This window comes from Schistocerca cancellata, chromosome 1 (genome assembly GCF_023864275.1).
Source record: "Schistocerca cancellata isolate TAMUIC-IGC-003103 chromosome 1, iqSchCanc2.1, whole genome shotgun sequence".
Classification (NCBI taxonomy): Eukaryota; Metazoa; Arthropoda; class Insecta; order Orthoptera; family Acrididae; genus Schistocerca; species Schistocerca cancellata.
The window spans coordinates 728,288,828-728,304,668 of record NC_064626.1 but is presented as its reverse complement, the minus strand read 5'-3'; the positions used below and the strand labels follow the sequence as shown (position 1 = coordinate 728,304,668).

General features: G+C 37.3%; 1 protein-coding gene across 6 annotated transcripts in view; it reads right to left on the bottom strand.

Moving 5' to 3' along the window:
- LOC126185168 (peripheral plasma membrane protein CASK) overlaps positions 1 to 15,841 on the bottom strand; it is a 530,963-nt gene that overhangs the window by 37,960 nt on the left and 477,162 nt on the right. For all 6 annotated transcript variants that reach the window (XM_049928023.1, XM_049928015.1, XM_049928042.1 and 3 more), the window contains one exon: positions 3,984 to 4,103. In XM_049928023.1, coding sequence (XP_049783980.1) covers positions 3,984 to 4,103 — 120 coding nt within the window. The remainder of the gene's footprint in view (positions 1 to 3,983; positions 4,104 to 15,841) is intronic.

Genomic DNA, 15,841 nt, shown 5'->3' with positions numbered 1-15,841 from the left:
ACGTACCATTTCCATTCTGTGATGGTTTCAGTTCAGATATTTAACACATTCACATCTGCTGAGCAAAAAGAAAAGTCTCAGAGTTGTCCCGGTATGAAATATGGTAGACAGGATGATGTGTACTAATCCTATGGACTACTTCTTGTATAGTCGTGCAAAGCTCAATTTATAAGACTCCTGTAGAGACAGAGAAAGATCTGCTGGCATGAGTTCTGAACACTGCACTAGAAAATCAAGAGGCACTAGATGGGATAGAGAGTCTGTATCAGAACATGCTTCGTAGGTACCATGTCTGTCACAATGTTGGTGGTTGCCACATTGAGCAGCTGTTGTAAAGCATCACTACTGTTATTTACGTACAGTGTGCTGGATTCTTTTTTGTTTTAGAATAATGTAAACAGGTACTGTGTAGTGTTATTACAAACAAATGTGCTTAAGTGATAAATGGATGATTCAATCCCTCACGCAGAAGTGGATGAGTTAAACATCTGAATTGAAAATGTTGTAGAACGGAAACAGTATGTTTATGGACATGAGTCCCTATTCAAAATATTATGTACTCATTCCTCTCTACAAGTCCTAGTAGTTTTAGTGGGACTTTCTGAGCACCCTGTATAAGTGAGTCACAGTGGGAATCTGTAAACTCATAGAAATACTTTGGTCTAATGCTTAGCAGAGATGTGAAGTGGAACGGAGACATAGGCTCAGTTGTGGACAAAGCAGGTAGCAGACTTTGGTTACTTGATAGAATATTAGGAAAATGGAATCAGCCTACAAAGGAGATTGTTTACAAACCACTCATACAATCCATCATAGAATATTGCTCAAGTGTGTGGCACTCATGCAAAATAGAACTAGCAAGGGTACTGAATGCATACAGAAAAGGGCAGCACAAATGGACACAGGTTTGTTTGACCAAAAAAGAGTGTCACTGAGATGCTGAAAGAAACCCTCCCGAGAAAGTCTACTAACAAAGTTTCAAGAACTGGCCTTAACCTCTTAATATATTAATTTTATTTTTCAATTATGTTCCAAAATAGTATTTTTAATGAAAAATGTCCTACAAGAATGATAATACATATAAAGATAGCTTTCAAATCTCAGTAAAATGAGTTACATGTTTCTGAAAATCACCATTAATAAAATCCTAAGTACACTCACACTGGACTTCCATTCTTCTTCACTTTTTGAGCTGCTACATTCAGTGTTGAACTCTGGATCACTATAGCTACCTTTTTTTTTTTTTTTTTTTTTTTAAAGCACTGCCTAAACAGGAAATGACAAGAGGCTGAAAGTGCACATTTTGTTGTCATGTATCCAAAGCTACCCATAGTGATGAAGATATCTAGTGGCAACCACTTCGACCAAAACTTGACAGCTAGACTACAAACATAACACCAGATGCTCTCTAGTGGCTGTACATATAACCACCAGTGCTGGCACAGTCATAAGTGTGGTTTTATTTTTTCAACGATCTGTTCTTAAGTTGCCTGAAGACACTCAGGATTTTAAGGTTCTATCATAATAATAGAATTGAGGTAACTCATATTTTTTAAGTGGTTAAAGGATGACTCTAGGAATATACTACAACAACCTACATATCACTCCCACAGGTAATGTGAGGATAAAATTAGATTAATTACAGCTTGCATTGGGTCAATGAAACAACCATTTTTCCATGTTACATATGTGTGGAATGGGAAAAAGCCCTAATAACTGGTACAGTGGGATGTAACATCTGCCATGCAGTTCTCAGTGACAGAGTATAGATGTAGATGTAGATACAGCCTTTCTTTAACAAGGAATATTCTCTACTCTTTGCCCGTCCTAGTCTGCTTTCAATATCCCGCTTGCATCGTCCATCATGCCTTATTTAGCTTCCAAGATACCAGAATTCCTTCAGTCTCCCTAGTAAGCAGGCACATTAAAAATATAGTTAAAGATAGCCTTGCTAAGAGTTCATTATGGTTTAGAGCGAACGGTTTTCTACTAAATGAAAGTAAGACCCAGGCACTTTCCTTTAGCTTAAGAGAGAATCATGACAGAAAGTATAAAATTTTTAGGTGTTACAGTAGACAACAAGTTGACATGGGAACCACACGTCAAACATTTATCTGCCAGACTCTCGAGAGTTATCTATTTAATTAGAAACTTATATCTAAAAACAAAGATGATGTAACTTACCAAACGAAAGCACTGGCATGTTGATAGACACACAAACATACACACAAAATTCAAGCTTTCACAACCAATGGTTGCTTCATCAGGAAAGAGGGAAGGAGAGGGAAAGGCGAAAGGATGTGGGTTTTAAGGGAGAGGGTAAGGAGTCATTCCAATCCCGGGAGCAGAAAGACTTACCTTAGGGGGAAAAAAGGACAGGTATACACTCGCGCGTGCGCCCACACACACACACACACACACACACACACACACACACACACACACACACACATATATATATCCATCCGCACATACACAGACGCAAGCAGACATTTGTAAAGGTAAATGTCTGCTTGCGTCTGTGTATGTGCGGATGGATATATGTGTGTGTGTGTGTGTGTGTGTGTGTGTGTGTGTGTGTGTGTGTGTGTGTGTGTGTGTGCGCGCGCGCGCGAGTGTATACCTGTCCTTTTTTTCCTCCTAAGGTAAGTATTTCTGCTCCCGGGATTGGAATGACTCCTTACCCTCTCCCTTAAAACCCACATCCTTTCGTCTTTCCCTCTCCTTCCCTCTTTCCTGATGAAGCAACCATTGGTTGTGAAAGCTTGAATTTTGTGTGTATGTTTGTGTTTGTTTGTGTGTCTATCAACATGCCAGCGCTTTCATTTGAAGTTACATCATCTTTGTTTTTAGATATAATTTTCCCACGTGGAATGTTTCCCTCTATTATATTCATATCATTAATTAGAAACTTAAAAAGACATGTCCCTAATAGTTACATAAGATCAGCATATTTTGCTTTCTTTCAAAGTATCATATCATATGGAATCTTATTGTGGGGCAATAGCAGTCACGTACAGGGCATTCAACTTTTACAAAAAAAAAAAAAAAAAAAAAAAAATTAGTAAGAATAATAACCGACTCAGATAAGTTAGAACACTGTAAACCCTTGTTTGTTAAATTGCAATGCCTGACGGTAATAAACTTGTACATCTATAATGTTCTATTGTATGTTAGGAACAATATTTCAAATATATCTTTAAGAAGGGATGTACATAGCCATAACACCAGGAACAAATCATGTTTAGATGTACCATATCAAAGACTATCCAAGTCACAGAATTCATATTTAGTTCTTGGACTTAAGTTGTACAATAAGTTAAGTATAGATTTAAAAGAGTTACCTGTCAATATCTTCAAAGCTAAGTTGTACAGATTACTAGTAAATAATCCTTTCTACACAGTAGACGAATTTTTTGAAACTGAAAATACTGTCTTTCAACACTGTATCTAGCGGATGGCCTTATGTAACCCAAACTAAATTGTATTTAGTAATTAATGTTAAAAATGTAAGTTATCTTGATGTTGTCTATTGCTTTATGAGCTTAACGACAATAAAATTTGATTGATTGAGGACCCAGGTTTGAATCCCGGCCGGGGAGAAATTTTTAATTTTCCCCATTGATATGAATCAATGCGCACTAGCAGCTACATGTTGCAGTTCCTTTGTGTCTTGACTGATAATGGTTGCAGAATCAAAACGCGTTCTTTCGGAGAAGCACAAAAGAACACACACAACACCAGTTCCCGAGATGTATTACTAGATATGCAACTATTTTTAATGTTAGTGTGCCCAGTGCACTGTACATCACTCTAGTGGTATTATGCTGATATTTATTTTTGGCTCGTATTTTACTCCTCATTTAATTTCCTCCAGCTAACGGATAAACAAATTCTTAAATCATTTTCAAATCAAACAGAATTGCAGGAACTGTTATCTGCTAATAAAGCACAACTTGACACTACTGTAACTCTGTACTTACATGGTAGTTTAACAACTTCTTCATAGGTAACCAAATCTAACTGGTCAAACACTGCATTATGCTTGGCAAGGTATTTGTCCTTGTATTGCTTTTTCTTGCGACCAAATATTGAGCAATTCACTGCAAATAAGGAAAATACAAATATTATGAGAATGCATTTACTAACCAAAAGTCAAATGACAGCTACAATTCACTTTTTTCATGAGTTACTTCTTACGGTGTAACGTTGAAAATTTTCATGCTTCACAAAACATTGATACAAACAGAACTGTAACATATATTGCATATTATAAACATAAAACACTCAGAACTCAAGGCTAGGTTCAGAAATTGCTTCAGAATATCTCACACTGTGGTGTACGAACATACGATTTATATGCTGCTTTGTTCATCTCACAATAATGCATGAAATAAACAAACAAAATCAAACTGACTAGCAACTACCCTTTTCATTATATTGTTACATTCCTTCCTGGATTTTCCATTGTTTGACTTTACACATGAAAATGTACTGTTTCTGCTCTGATGTCGTTTCCACCTTCTTCTTCCCATCCCCAGCCTTTCCTTTAAACTTCAAGTATCTAATATGTTAACTTCTATGCTCTTTGTTATTTTCTTCTCTTCTGTGACTTCTGAGTGTTGTCTAGCTGCCAGTGTACTCCTACTATCCAGCAAATAATTACAGAGAAGACAACAGCATCAAAAATACAATCTCAAAAAAGATCATTATTTATAGTAGCTGCATGATAATTATCTGTAATTACGGCATTAGAATTAGATACAGACGACAGTCCAAAATTGAAAACAAGTGATGATCATAACATCAAGAAAATGAATTTACAAGTTGCAGATGGTTAAAGAGAATACTAAAGAGCATGCTATCTGAGAGATTTTTATAATTCCATTGGTTACCCAACTAAATCATACTGATAACTACATATTACTTGTTTTCCTTATGCATAAAACATAAATGGTATGGTTTAGCAATGAACAGTATATATTTATAAATCTTTTGCATTATGCTTGTGTCTGTATTAACATATTTTAGTTCAAAACCTTCTAGCAGATGAAAACTGTTTGCCAAATGAAACTCGAATTCAAAACCTTTGCCTTTTGCGGACAAATACTCTACTATCTGAGCTATCCAGGGCTGATTCATGACCCACCCTCACAGCTTCACTTCCACCTTTGCCTCTTTCATGCTTCCCAACGTCTACGAAAGTTTTTCTGCATATTTTGCAGGACATTTTAATTTTCTTAAATTATGACAGAGAAATTTAAAAGGTAAAAGGAAAAATAGAAAGGAAAATCTCCAACAAAAGGTACCAAGATTAGGATTTAATGTTATGTCAACAATTATAGTTGGGGAATGAAACTGACCATTCAAGACAACAATCATGGCAATGGCCTTAATCACTTTAGGGGAACCACACAGGAATTTGCATAAATAGAGTGTTCCCTGTTTTCATCTCTTGTTACAATGGTATTTCTCATCCGGTGTCCATTTAAAATACTACTTGTTGCATACATTAACAGTGATGATCTGATATTAAGCTGTGCATATGGAATTCCACTACAAGAAAAAATACTAAACAGTAAGTTTTACCATCCAGCTGCATTACAACCATACATTAGATTTATGTGAATACCCAATAGTGAAAAGTGATATCAAAGGCATAAAAATAATGATAAGATGGCCACATCTAATACTTTGTAATGTAGCACAACAAATTATATTCTAACGATGGGTATCATTAAGCCATTACTGTGGTGTATATTAGTGCACAAAAAGGAGAAAATATAGTATAATCAATATTGAAATCCATTATTATAACACAAGAAAAAGACAGGATTACCACATAAAATTTAGTAATAAAAGAGCAACAGATCGTAGTCCATTTTCTGCTGGAGGACATTTTATAACAGACTGCCAAATGCTATAAAACTGTTTAATGGAAACATGTTTAAGACAAAATTAAAGCAACTATTAATTGATAAATGTTTGTACTCAATCAAGAATTTTTAATGTTGTTGTGTATAATTTATCTTTATTTTTAAACTCTTATTATTGTTCATATGTTTAAAAACAAAATTGTATAAGTTATTATGGACAAATAAACCATTTATTATTGTTATTATTATTATCAAGGCAGAATATCAAAACGATTTATCATATTAATTATATGAAATACAGTAGCAAGATAGGATGTCATTTTATGTAAAGTGAACTTTAATTCCACATCCAAGCTCTAGAATATTAAGTTAGAATTTCATATTAAAGTACTAGCTATTTTAAAAATAAGTATCCCACTAATGTAATGGTCATTATTTTTATATGCTTATCGTAGCTGAGTTATTTTATTTATTTACATGTTATTATCTTCAATGTTTATTCATTCTGGCTTGTAGTCTGGTCTGTGTGTCTAAGAGTTGCCTGATTTTTGTCTGTTTTGTTTCTTAAATATTCTATTGTACCTTGTTGTCATGTCTTATTTTCCTTGATTTCCATAATTCATGAAATACTGCTCTTATTGTTCCACAGTTTTCAATTATTATTCTGCATATTTAAAAAAATCATAAACATGTTTTATACTTATCACACTAACACAACAGAAACAGACTGTTATGACATAGTATCCCTATAAGAGATACACCTCTATTGTTATTCCAAACATATACACCCATATCTTCTGAATGGAACCTTCACCCTTCAAAAATCGGAGCAATGATCTGAAAATACTTCAAGAAAGTATCTAATTATCCAACTTTCTGTCTTCATATTACTGCTTCAGAACATGATTACTTGCCACAGACCAACCCTTCCTTTCTCCTCCCCAAGGACCAAAAAGCAACTTACATACTATGGAACTAAACATTCTAGTGGACTCTCTTCATTTTTATCGAAAGACCCCATCTTCAATTTCTTCACATAATTCAATTGTGCTGGATTAATCAGAAGCATACTCTCTTTACCCATTCAACATACAAGAAACACTACTTTCACATCCACACCACAGATCAAAACCAATCCACAGCCCCCACAAACCTTGAGTAATACAGTTTGTATTTTCAACCAACCATGAATCTTCAAATTCCCGCCCATGTGAGTTAATTACCTTTCAGGAATCCTCATTTGTAAACTTGCCTTATCATTCTTCCAAATATCCTTTCCAATACCATCAGTCTTACAACAGATGAAATGTCAGTTATATACACCCTCCACACAGGTCACAACCTGACCAACCTTATTGTAGACAAAGACTTTATGATTATTTTGACAGATCACAGTGGTTACTTTGTGAATGGTGAGCCCTATCACACTCATTGCATTCATGCTCCATTTCATCTGTTAATTACAAGACTATTAACCCCAGTCAAAAAACAAAAAAGAACAGTGGAAGAATGTAGCAGGCGTGTGTGTGTGTGTGTGTGTGTGTGTGTGTGTGTGTGTGTGTGTGTGGGTGGGTGTGTGTGTGTGTGAGAGAGAGAGAGAGAGAGAGAGAGAGAGAGAGAGAGAGAAAAGGGGGTGAGGCAGACAGAGAAGCGGGAGGTCAGGGCAGGGACAGCAGAAGTAGTTGTGTGGGGAGGGGGGTGGGGGTTGGCAAGAAGAAAGTGGGTATAATGCATAATTTGAGCATCTTATCCTATAGGTCAGTTATTGGGATACAGCCTGAACAATCAACATGCATCTCATGCATAGACATATAACTGTACTCATTCCTGAAACATAAAATAGTACTCATTGGAAAAAAAAGAGAGTTTAAGCAGTGACAGTTGCTTGTAAGGCCATTATATTTTAGAATATTGTGCATGTACTTTGTGCAGGCTGAGGGTTTTCTTTTCCCTTCCCCAGTTAGTCTGATGTTGACACATGAAAAGGAATTTTCATCCAGTGACATAAAGTGGATGGATAAAAATATGGGAACATTGAAAACACAATAAATGACCATGCCTGTAATGGTGTAGGAACACCATTGCCATTCAAAACAGCCTCCATTCATGGATAAATAAAGGTCCTGTATGATTTCCAAGGGAATCTTACAGCATTCTTCCTCAAAAATAGTAACAAGTGTAGATAACGAGGATAGAGATGGATAGTGATCATGCAATCTTCTCTCCAAAGTGGACAACACAGGCTCAATAATACTGGGATCCAGTGACTGTGCTGGCCTGGGCAGATCCGACAGTTCATCCTCATAGTCACAAAACCAGATCTGGACTATGTGAACTGTGTGAACAGTGGCACTATCTTCCTGGAACACAGTGCCACCATTGGGAAAAAATACTATACAATGGGATGGGCCTTGTCAGCCAAAATGTTCACTTAATCCTTGACAGTAATATTACCTTGCAGAATACCAATGAGGTTTGTGGAACACCACTATATAGCTGCCCAAATCATCACTGAGCCCCAGCAAAGTTTCACAGGAAACAGTATGAAACAAGACGCATTCAACCAAGTAACATTCTTCCATAGTCCAGGTTTTATGGCTTCAGCACTTTGTTTTCATGTTACGAGCATTTGCCTCACTGATGAGTGGTTTGGATTTCTGGGTCACCCTGTTTGCTTATGGAGCTCCCTTCATGTTGTTTTGGTGCTGACAGAGTTTGTGAGTGTGACATTCAGTTTTTAGTGATTTTTGCAGCTGTCACACACTTTATTTTTAGACACAATATGCTTCAATTCCCACCTGTCATGATCATTCAACACACACTTTCATCCATGGTGTGACTTACTGGACAATGTTTCTTCTCTTTCACTGCATGGGGCGCAAATCTTCAGTACAGTATCTCTTGTAAAATCAACACTTTGGCTGCATTGGTTATGGAAGGCCAACCACAAACGCATCAATAATTTTCCCACTTAACTCCAATACAATGCAGTCATGGTAACACAGAACTCTGCTCTAGCCACAACAAAGACTTGCAACATACTGAGGACATTACACAGGTGCTTTTCATAGTCAAGTACAACAGTGCAAGCTGCAGGCTTGGCTAGCATCTGCATTTATGTTGAAGCATCCATTTCTCACCATTTTTCTTCTTCTTTTTTTCCCATCCCCTGCATGTAACATAATGAAACACCCCAACTAAAATAAGTGATTTAGAATATCTAACACTCTTTCATCAAAATGTTTTTTTTTCCTATTTATGATTCCATGCTTCCTGTTTGTCTTCTTCTCTTTAAATGAGTAAAAACAAGTTCATGATTATGTCATCTTTAATGTGTGATTTTACATTGTTCTTTATAGTAATTTTTCAACTGTATTCTGCATTCTCATATCTCCTAGCTTCTGATTTTGAGCATATGTTGTTCCTCTTGTCTGTCAAAGTTAGGTAGCATCACGAAATACTGGTTCAAAATGGAAACAACCATGAGTTCCACAAAATATGCCGCTTTGAGCTGTCCTTGTCATAAAATTCTTCAATCTTTTTGTCCATCTAAGATGGACTGGAGACACTTGATCTACATCCAACTGATTGCTTCTGACAAATTTCTCGGTTCAAAATAACACGAATTTTCACACAGTGAAAGATAGTTTTGATGTAAAATAACAGCTGAAATTGCTTGTAATTATTGGTTTCCTTTCAATACCATTCATTTCGGTTATATTTACACTACCAGCTCTCAGTGTGCGATTCAAGATTTTGCGTTTAGTTGCCTTTACATCAATTATGTCAAACGTTCCTAATTTTTATTGGAAGTCAGAATCACTCTTATTCTTAGTGATATACAAAAGTTTAGCTGGGAATAGTAAAACAAACTAATCTAACTAAGCTCTGTATGGTATGAGAGCACTGCTCAGTCTATTTATTGATACTTTTTATAGCCTTTTTGTCCCTACCTCAATCCCATTTGATCAACATATTACAAATGATTTTTTATCTGGCCATCTGTGAGGAATTTTTATTTTGGTGCACTGAATCTTCCATAAATTTAGCCTTCAATGTACTCTGAATTTTTGTAAAAGATAATTTCAATCAGAAGTCATTTTGTAATTGTGATGAATAGGTTGGTTGACTCCATACGAATGACATAACAGGCTACCATTACAAAAGAAGCAACTCGGCTGAAGAAGGAACAGTGTCTCAGCAGAATGAAAGGAATGACAGGTAGTGCTTGGTGTGACAGCTAGAGCTGTGAGTTACTTCATATGGCACTGTATTAATAATTTAAGCAAAACACTGATAGAAGCAGTATTGGGGTGCGTCAGATACATGTTCTTGTTTGTGCTGAGAATAACAAATAAAGAAACAGTCTATTTTTGTTTATTATTCAAACCTCAGTATGACCGTAGACATCAAACTAAGCAATGATCTGAAACTCTGAGCAAAACTATATTAACTACGAGAAGTATATCAACAAGAGCTGCAAGTTTTAGTATCTATTAATGGGAGCTTGATTAAATACCAGAAAATAAACATAGGTAAATCCCACCTTAGCATCTAATATATCAACAACAGCAATCAATTTCTGAAAACTTAAGTGGAGCAACGAAAAATCCACTCACTATGTAGTAGCAGGAGAAAACACACATAAAAGTTAAAGAAATGTACAAGCTTTCAAAGCCAGTGCTCCTCCTCTTGGTGAAAGGGTTTAAGGGGAAGGGAGAGCCTCACAAGTACTTTTCTTCATTCCTCTTCCTTCCCCTTCAACCATTTTACCAGAAAAAGGAGCTAATGGATCTGAAAGTGTGCACATTTTCTTAACTATACAGTGTGTTTTCTCCTGCCACTGCTCGGTGAATAGATTTTTTTATCTATCCAATTATATAACCTTCAGATCTAATGTTCAATAATATTTACCCACATATAAATTTGTGAATAATGTTAAAGATGACTGCTTTGTCAACACTAACAACTGATTCCAACTATCTGTCACTGAACTATTTCCTTGTTGTTATATAAAGAAATATTGTTTCCACTTATTAATATAGTTATCAGAAAACTAAACCAAAGTTCCTTTGGTTGATTTACTGCATGTGTGAATAATATACTGGTGGAAACAGAAAGTGTTGCACCACCAACATCTTGACCAAAGGCTACATCTACAGATGTGACAAATTCCTCAATTTCTTGATTCTTCTGAAGACTATACTCAAGTTTGTCTTTCGCAATGCCATCTAACTGCTCACTCACAGAAGTAACAATATCCCATTGTTTTTCCTTTTCCAGACCTCATTCTTCCAATCGTTTAATAGCTGCAGTCGGACACTGCTAACTATGGACACAATATACTTCTCTCTGCAAATTATGTATTTTCTCCCATAACAGACAGTGTCAAAATTCTCACACAGCATGGCAGCAAACTCAATCCAAGATCCCTAACGAAAAATGACCAGGAAATTTGGAAGGGGCAGGCCAGTGGCTTCCTAGGCAGTGACTCGGCTTGGAGCTTTCAGTACAATCTTCTTCAGGGCAGAGATGAATTGATTAGTTATGTTGTATTCCTTCCCTATTGATTCACAAACCCTAAGAAGGCCATGAACCAAGCATGTCACATGCTCCAACTTAGACAATAATGGTTTCAATTGGTTAACAGCTGAAACCGTGTATGGAGCATGGTCCATAACCACAAGAAGAAGTTTTCCGAACTCAATACCAGTAGGCCAGAGTTTTTGGCAGAAGTCTATAATTGATTGCATTACTGTAATGGCTTTGGCTATCTGCAGCTCATACATTTTTAACAACATGGGCTTAACTTTCTCCTCTGCTAAGGAAAAACTAAAATGTTCAAATCATATCATTCCATTGAGTCTATGGTTTCATCCACAATGATTCCCACATCGCAATCAGACATTTTCTCCTTGATTCTTTGTATGGTTTCTTGGTTTCTTTGTATGGTTTCTTGGTAAACAAAATGGTTCAAATGGCTCTGAGCACTGTGGTACTTAACATCTGAGGTAATCAGTCTCCTGGAACTTAGAACTACTTGAACCTAACTAACCTAAGGACATCACACACATCCGTGTCTGAGGCAGGATTTGAACCTGCGACCATAGCGGTCGCACGGTTCCAGACCGAAGCACCTAGAACCACTCGGCTACAACAGCCGGCTCTTGGTAAACAGGTTCCACGTAGTTTTTTCTTACAGTACTCTCATCAGGCATTAACATCTTTGTGTATTTTTCAAGAAATCCTTGAAGGCTGGATGGTCCACCTTACTGCATGGAATTCCTGCCTGTGTAAGAGCTGCACTCAAACCAATGTTTAATTCCTTCAAATTTTTAGCTTTTGAGGAACTCTGTTGAAACACATATTGTAACAGGGGTTGCCACAATTTGTTTGCTTGAAGAGTCTATTCATTTTATGCTCAGAGCTGGAAATATGTTGTTTGATGTGATTTTGGTGGTGTTTTTCATCTAACAAAATTCCTGAATTGCAAATAGAACATTGCGTACAGTTCCAAGAGTGTGTATGAAATCTTGTTTGAATTCCTGAGCCAGAATAATAAATCGGACACTGGACATCTCTGGCATGGTAGAATCTAGTAGTATACTTGTTTAGTAATGTAACAAAGATCTAACACAAGTTCACTTGCTAACTCAATGCAACTGTCACACAATACTTTGCACCCGCTTGCTCACTTGATGTCCACACTCTCTTCTGTAACACTGCGAAAATCACAAAAATGTTCTCGTTCTTGCTGGACCTGCAGTCTTGGCGATTTATAGTATCTTTGAACATGACCCAGTCTCAATTCTCAGAACTACGCTGGTGCGGTAACTGTCGTCTCTGCATGACCTACCTCTGCTTCCACATGAAAAGATCACGTCTCTCACAGTAACAAACTGACATTCACGAACAGCAGGTTACTCGTATTGGTGGGATAGAATCACTCATTGTCAATCGCATTATTGTGGGCTACTTTATAGTGGTAAAGTGAGAGAAAGACGTTTTGTCGAACACACAGTTATTTACCATTGTTGCAAGTGCACTTTCAACTCCTCACGCGGCATTTACTGAAACAGATAGGCTTAATATTCGCATATACACAGGAAGCTGAGGAGACGTTAATTGAAAGTCAAATATTTTGTATTAATTAGAAATATTATAGAATAAACTGGAACTAAACTTAAGGGGGACAAAGGGGATTATGGGAATAGTTAGAGGTGAAAGGGATGAAGTCCCAAAAACAGGAGAAAGGTGCGTGAAAAAAAATGCATCTTTTCACAACTAGAAACGAAAACTTCACTCTGTGATGTTTTTCCAAACAGCTTTAATTTACCCCAAGAAAAAGATGTGCACCCAAAAATCCTAACCCTGCTCATAACAATTGTCAGCCTAGCCCTCAACCTTCCAGAGAAGTATAGTCAGTATTTACAATACTGGAACCATTTTTCTGTGATTTGCAAAATCATTTTTACATGAATTACTCTACTGCTGGCAGGACAAGCAGTATGCATGCCGTCATTGTTGCAAGGTCATGTCACTCATGTGGCCTGAAATGAACTTCAGTCAGCAGTGAGACTTGTATTTGTAATGAACACAATGGTCCAGAATGCAGTTAATAAGTTTTATTTCAATACAACCAAAGATACCAGACTATTTGGCAACGAATCACATAACAATTACTATTGCACTTTCTTGTGAGGTGGTGCATACCATAGTTCCTATACATTTTCATTTCGTGTAGACATAGGCTGTCAGTACAATCTTCTGAAAAACGAAATAAGAGGAGCATCTCCAGGTTCCACAGACTGAAATCCACTACTAAATCAGAAGAACTAGGGGGACGACACTCAAGAAGGATCTATCATACATTCATCTATTTCACTTGTGATTCCAACAGAGCTTTCCTAGAAAAGCACTATTGAGCTACGTATTTGGGTGATGCAGCATGCACCACACTGTACATGTACCACTATCGAGAACTGCCAATGCTAAAGGAAATGTTGGATAGAGCTGATATGGTGCAATGTCTGAGGCTGCTAGATTCACTCTACAACTACTGAAGCATCAACTTGAGTCTGAATAAATCTGCTGCACACTGGCGGGCATTGCCCCAAATGCAACAGCCAATGCTCCAGGATGGGTCCATTTGCAGCAGAGAGACCTGTCAGGGTGTATTTATCTTGGCAGTGAGTATGATTATTTTTCACAAGGGATGTATGACATTGTCAAGGCAGTGACAGAATGAGAAGCTACAGTATCAGATCTTATGTTGACCCTCCCCCCTCCCCCTCCTCTCTCTCTCTCTCTCTCTCTCTCTCTCTCTCTCTCTCTCTCTGTGTGTGTGTGTGTGTGTGTGTGTGTGTGAGAGAGAGAGAGAGAGAGAGAGATTGGAGGAGGAGGGGGGGGGGGGGGCGGCATGTACTGTCATTGGACTCCTTAATGCTATGTATAAACCTCTCCAGTTATCCTCTTAACTATTTCTAACAGTGAATTGTGTTTAATCCTGTGTGTGACTCATCCTGAATATTTTTGCAACACACACTGAAACTAAAGTAACACATCACATGTCTGCATAAAGCTTCATAATTTTTTGTAGAAAATAACAAAGGAAAAAGATAAAGAAACTGCGCCAGTCACAATTCAGACATACTTGATTAAAAAATCTTGACATGGCCAAGAGATAAAATAGTACACATGAATGTACACACAAAACACAAAATTTCTCAATTATCACCATAAACTGTAAGTAGCCTGTTTATGTGTCTGTAAGTTGGCAGCGCAATAGACTGCATTAATAAGTCTAACAGCACTGTGCACACACTGTAAGAGACTCTGTGGCTGGTCGGACTAGCAGTTTGAAGTTAACAGTCAGCGGTGATAGCTATTGGAGGTGAACAGCCAGCAGTGACTGAGGTTGGAGGTGAGTAGCTAGCATTGACGGAGGTTAAAGGTTTGAAGTGTTAGCGAAAGCGGTCGATCTGGATGTGTCTGACTTGGAGACTGAACATTATTCATGATTATACAATTTTTGGAACTGGATGTCATGGACGATTATGTATAGAGGGAAACATTCCATGTAGGAAAAATATATCTAAAAACAAAGATGATGAGACTTACCAAACAAAAGCGCTGGCAGGTCGATAGACACACAAACATACACACAAAATTCAAGCTTTCGCAACCAACGGTTGCCTCATCAGGAAAGAGGGAAGGAGAGGGAAAGACGAAAGGATTTGGGTTTTAAGGGAGAGGGTAAGGAGTCATTCCAATTCCGGGAGCGGAAAGACTTACCTTAGTGGGAAAACACTCGCACACACACACACACACACACATATCCATCCACACATATACAGCCACAAGCAGACATGTCTGTATATGTGTGGATGGATATGTGTGTGTGTGCGAGTGTATACCCGTCCTTTTTTCCCCCTAAGGTAAGTCTTTCCGCTCCCGGGATTGGAATGACTCCTTACCCTCTCCCTTAAAACCCACATCCTTTTGTCTTTCCCTCTCCTTCCCTCTTTCCTGACGAAGCAACCGTTGGTTGCGAAAGCTAGAATTTTGTGTGTATGTTTGTGTGTGTATCGACGTGCCAGCGCTTTCGTTTGGTAAGTCACATCATCTTTGTTCTTAGGTATATTTTTCCCACGTGGAATGTTTCCCTCTATAAAGTAAAAATATATTGTTTGCTTTCCAACAAAATCTTTCCTTTGCTAACCACATGCCTATTAGTAGTTAGAGCCTTCAGTAGTTAGGATCTTTTATTGAGCTGGCAGTATTAGTGCTTGTGGCATTGCTGTAGTTCAGGTAATGAAGATTTCTGTGAGGTAAATGACTTCTGAAATGTATGGGTTATTGTTAGGATTTCTTCTTATTCAGGACCATTCTTTTGTATTATTTACTTGAAGTCAGGTTATCAATTGTAAAGCAGTCAGATCATGTTATCCTTGAATATTGTGAGT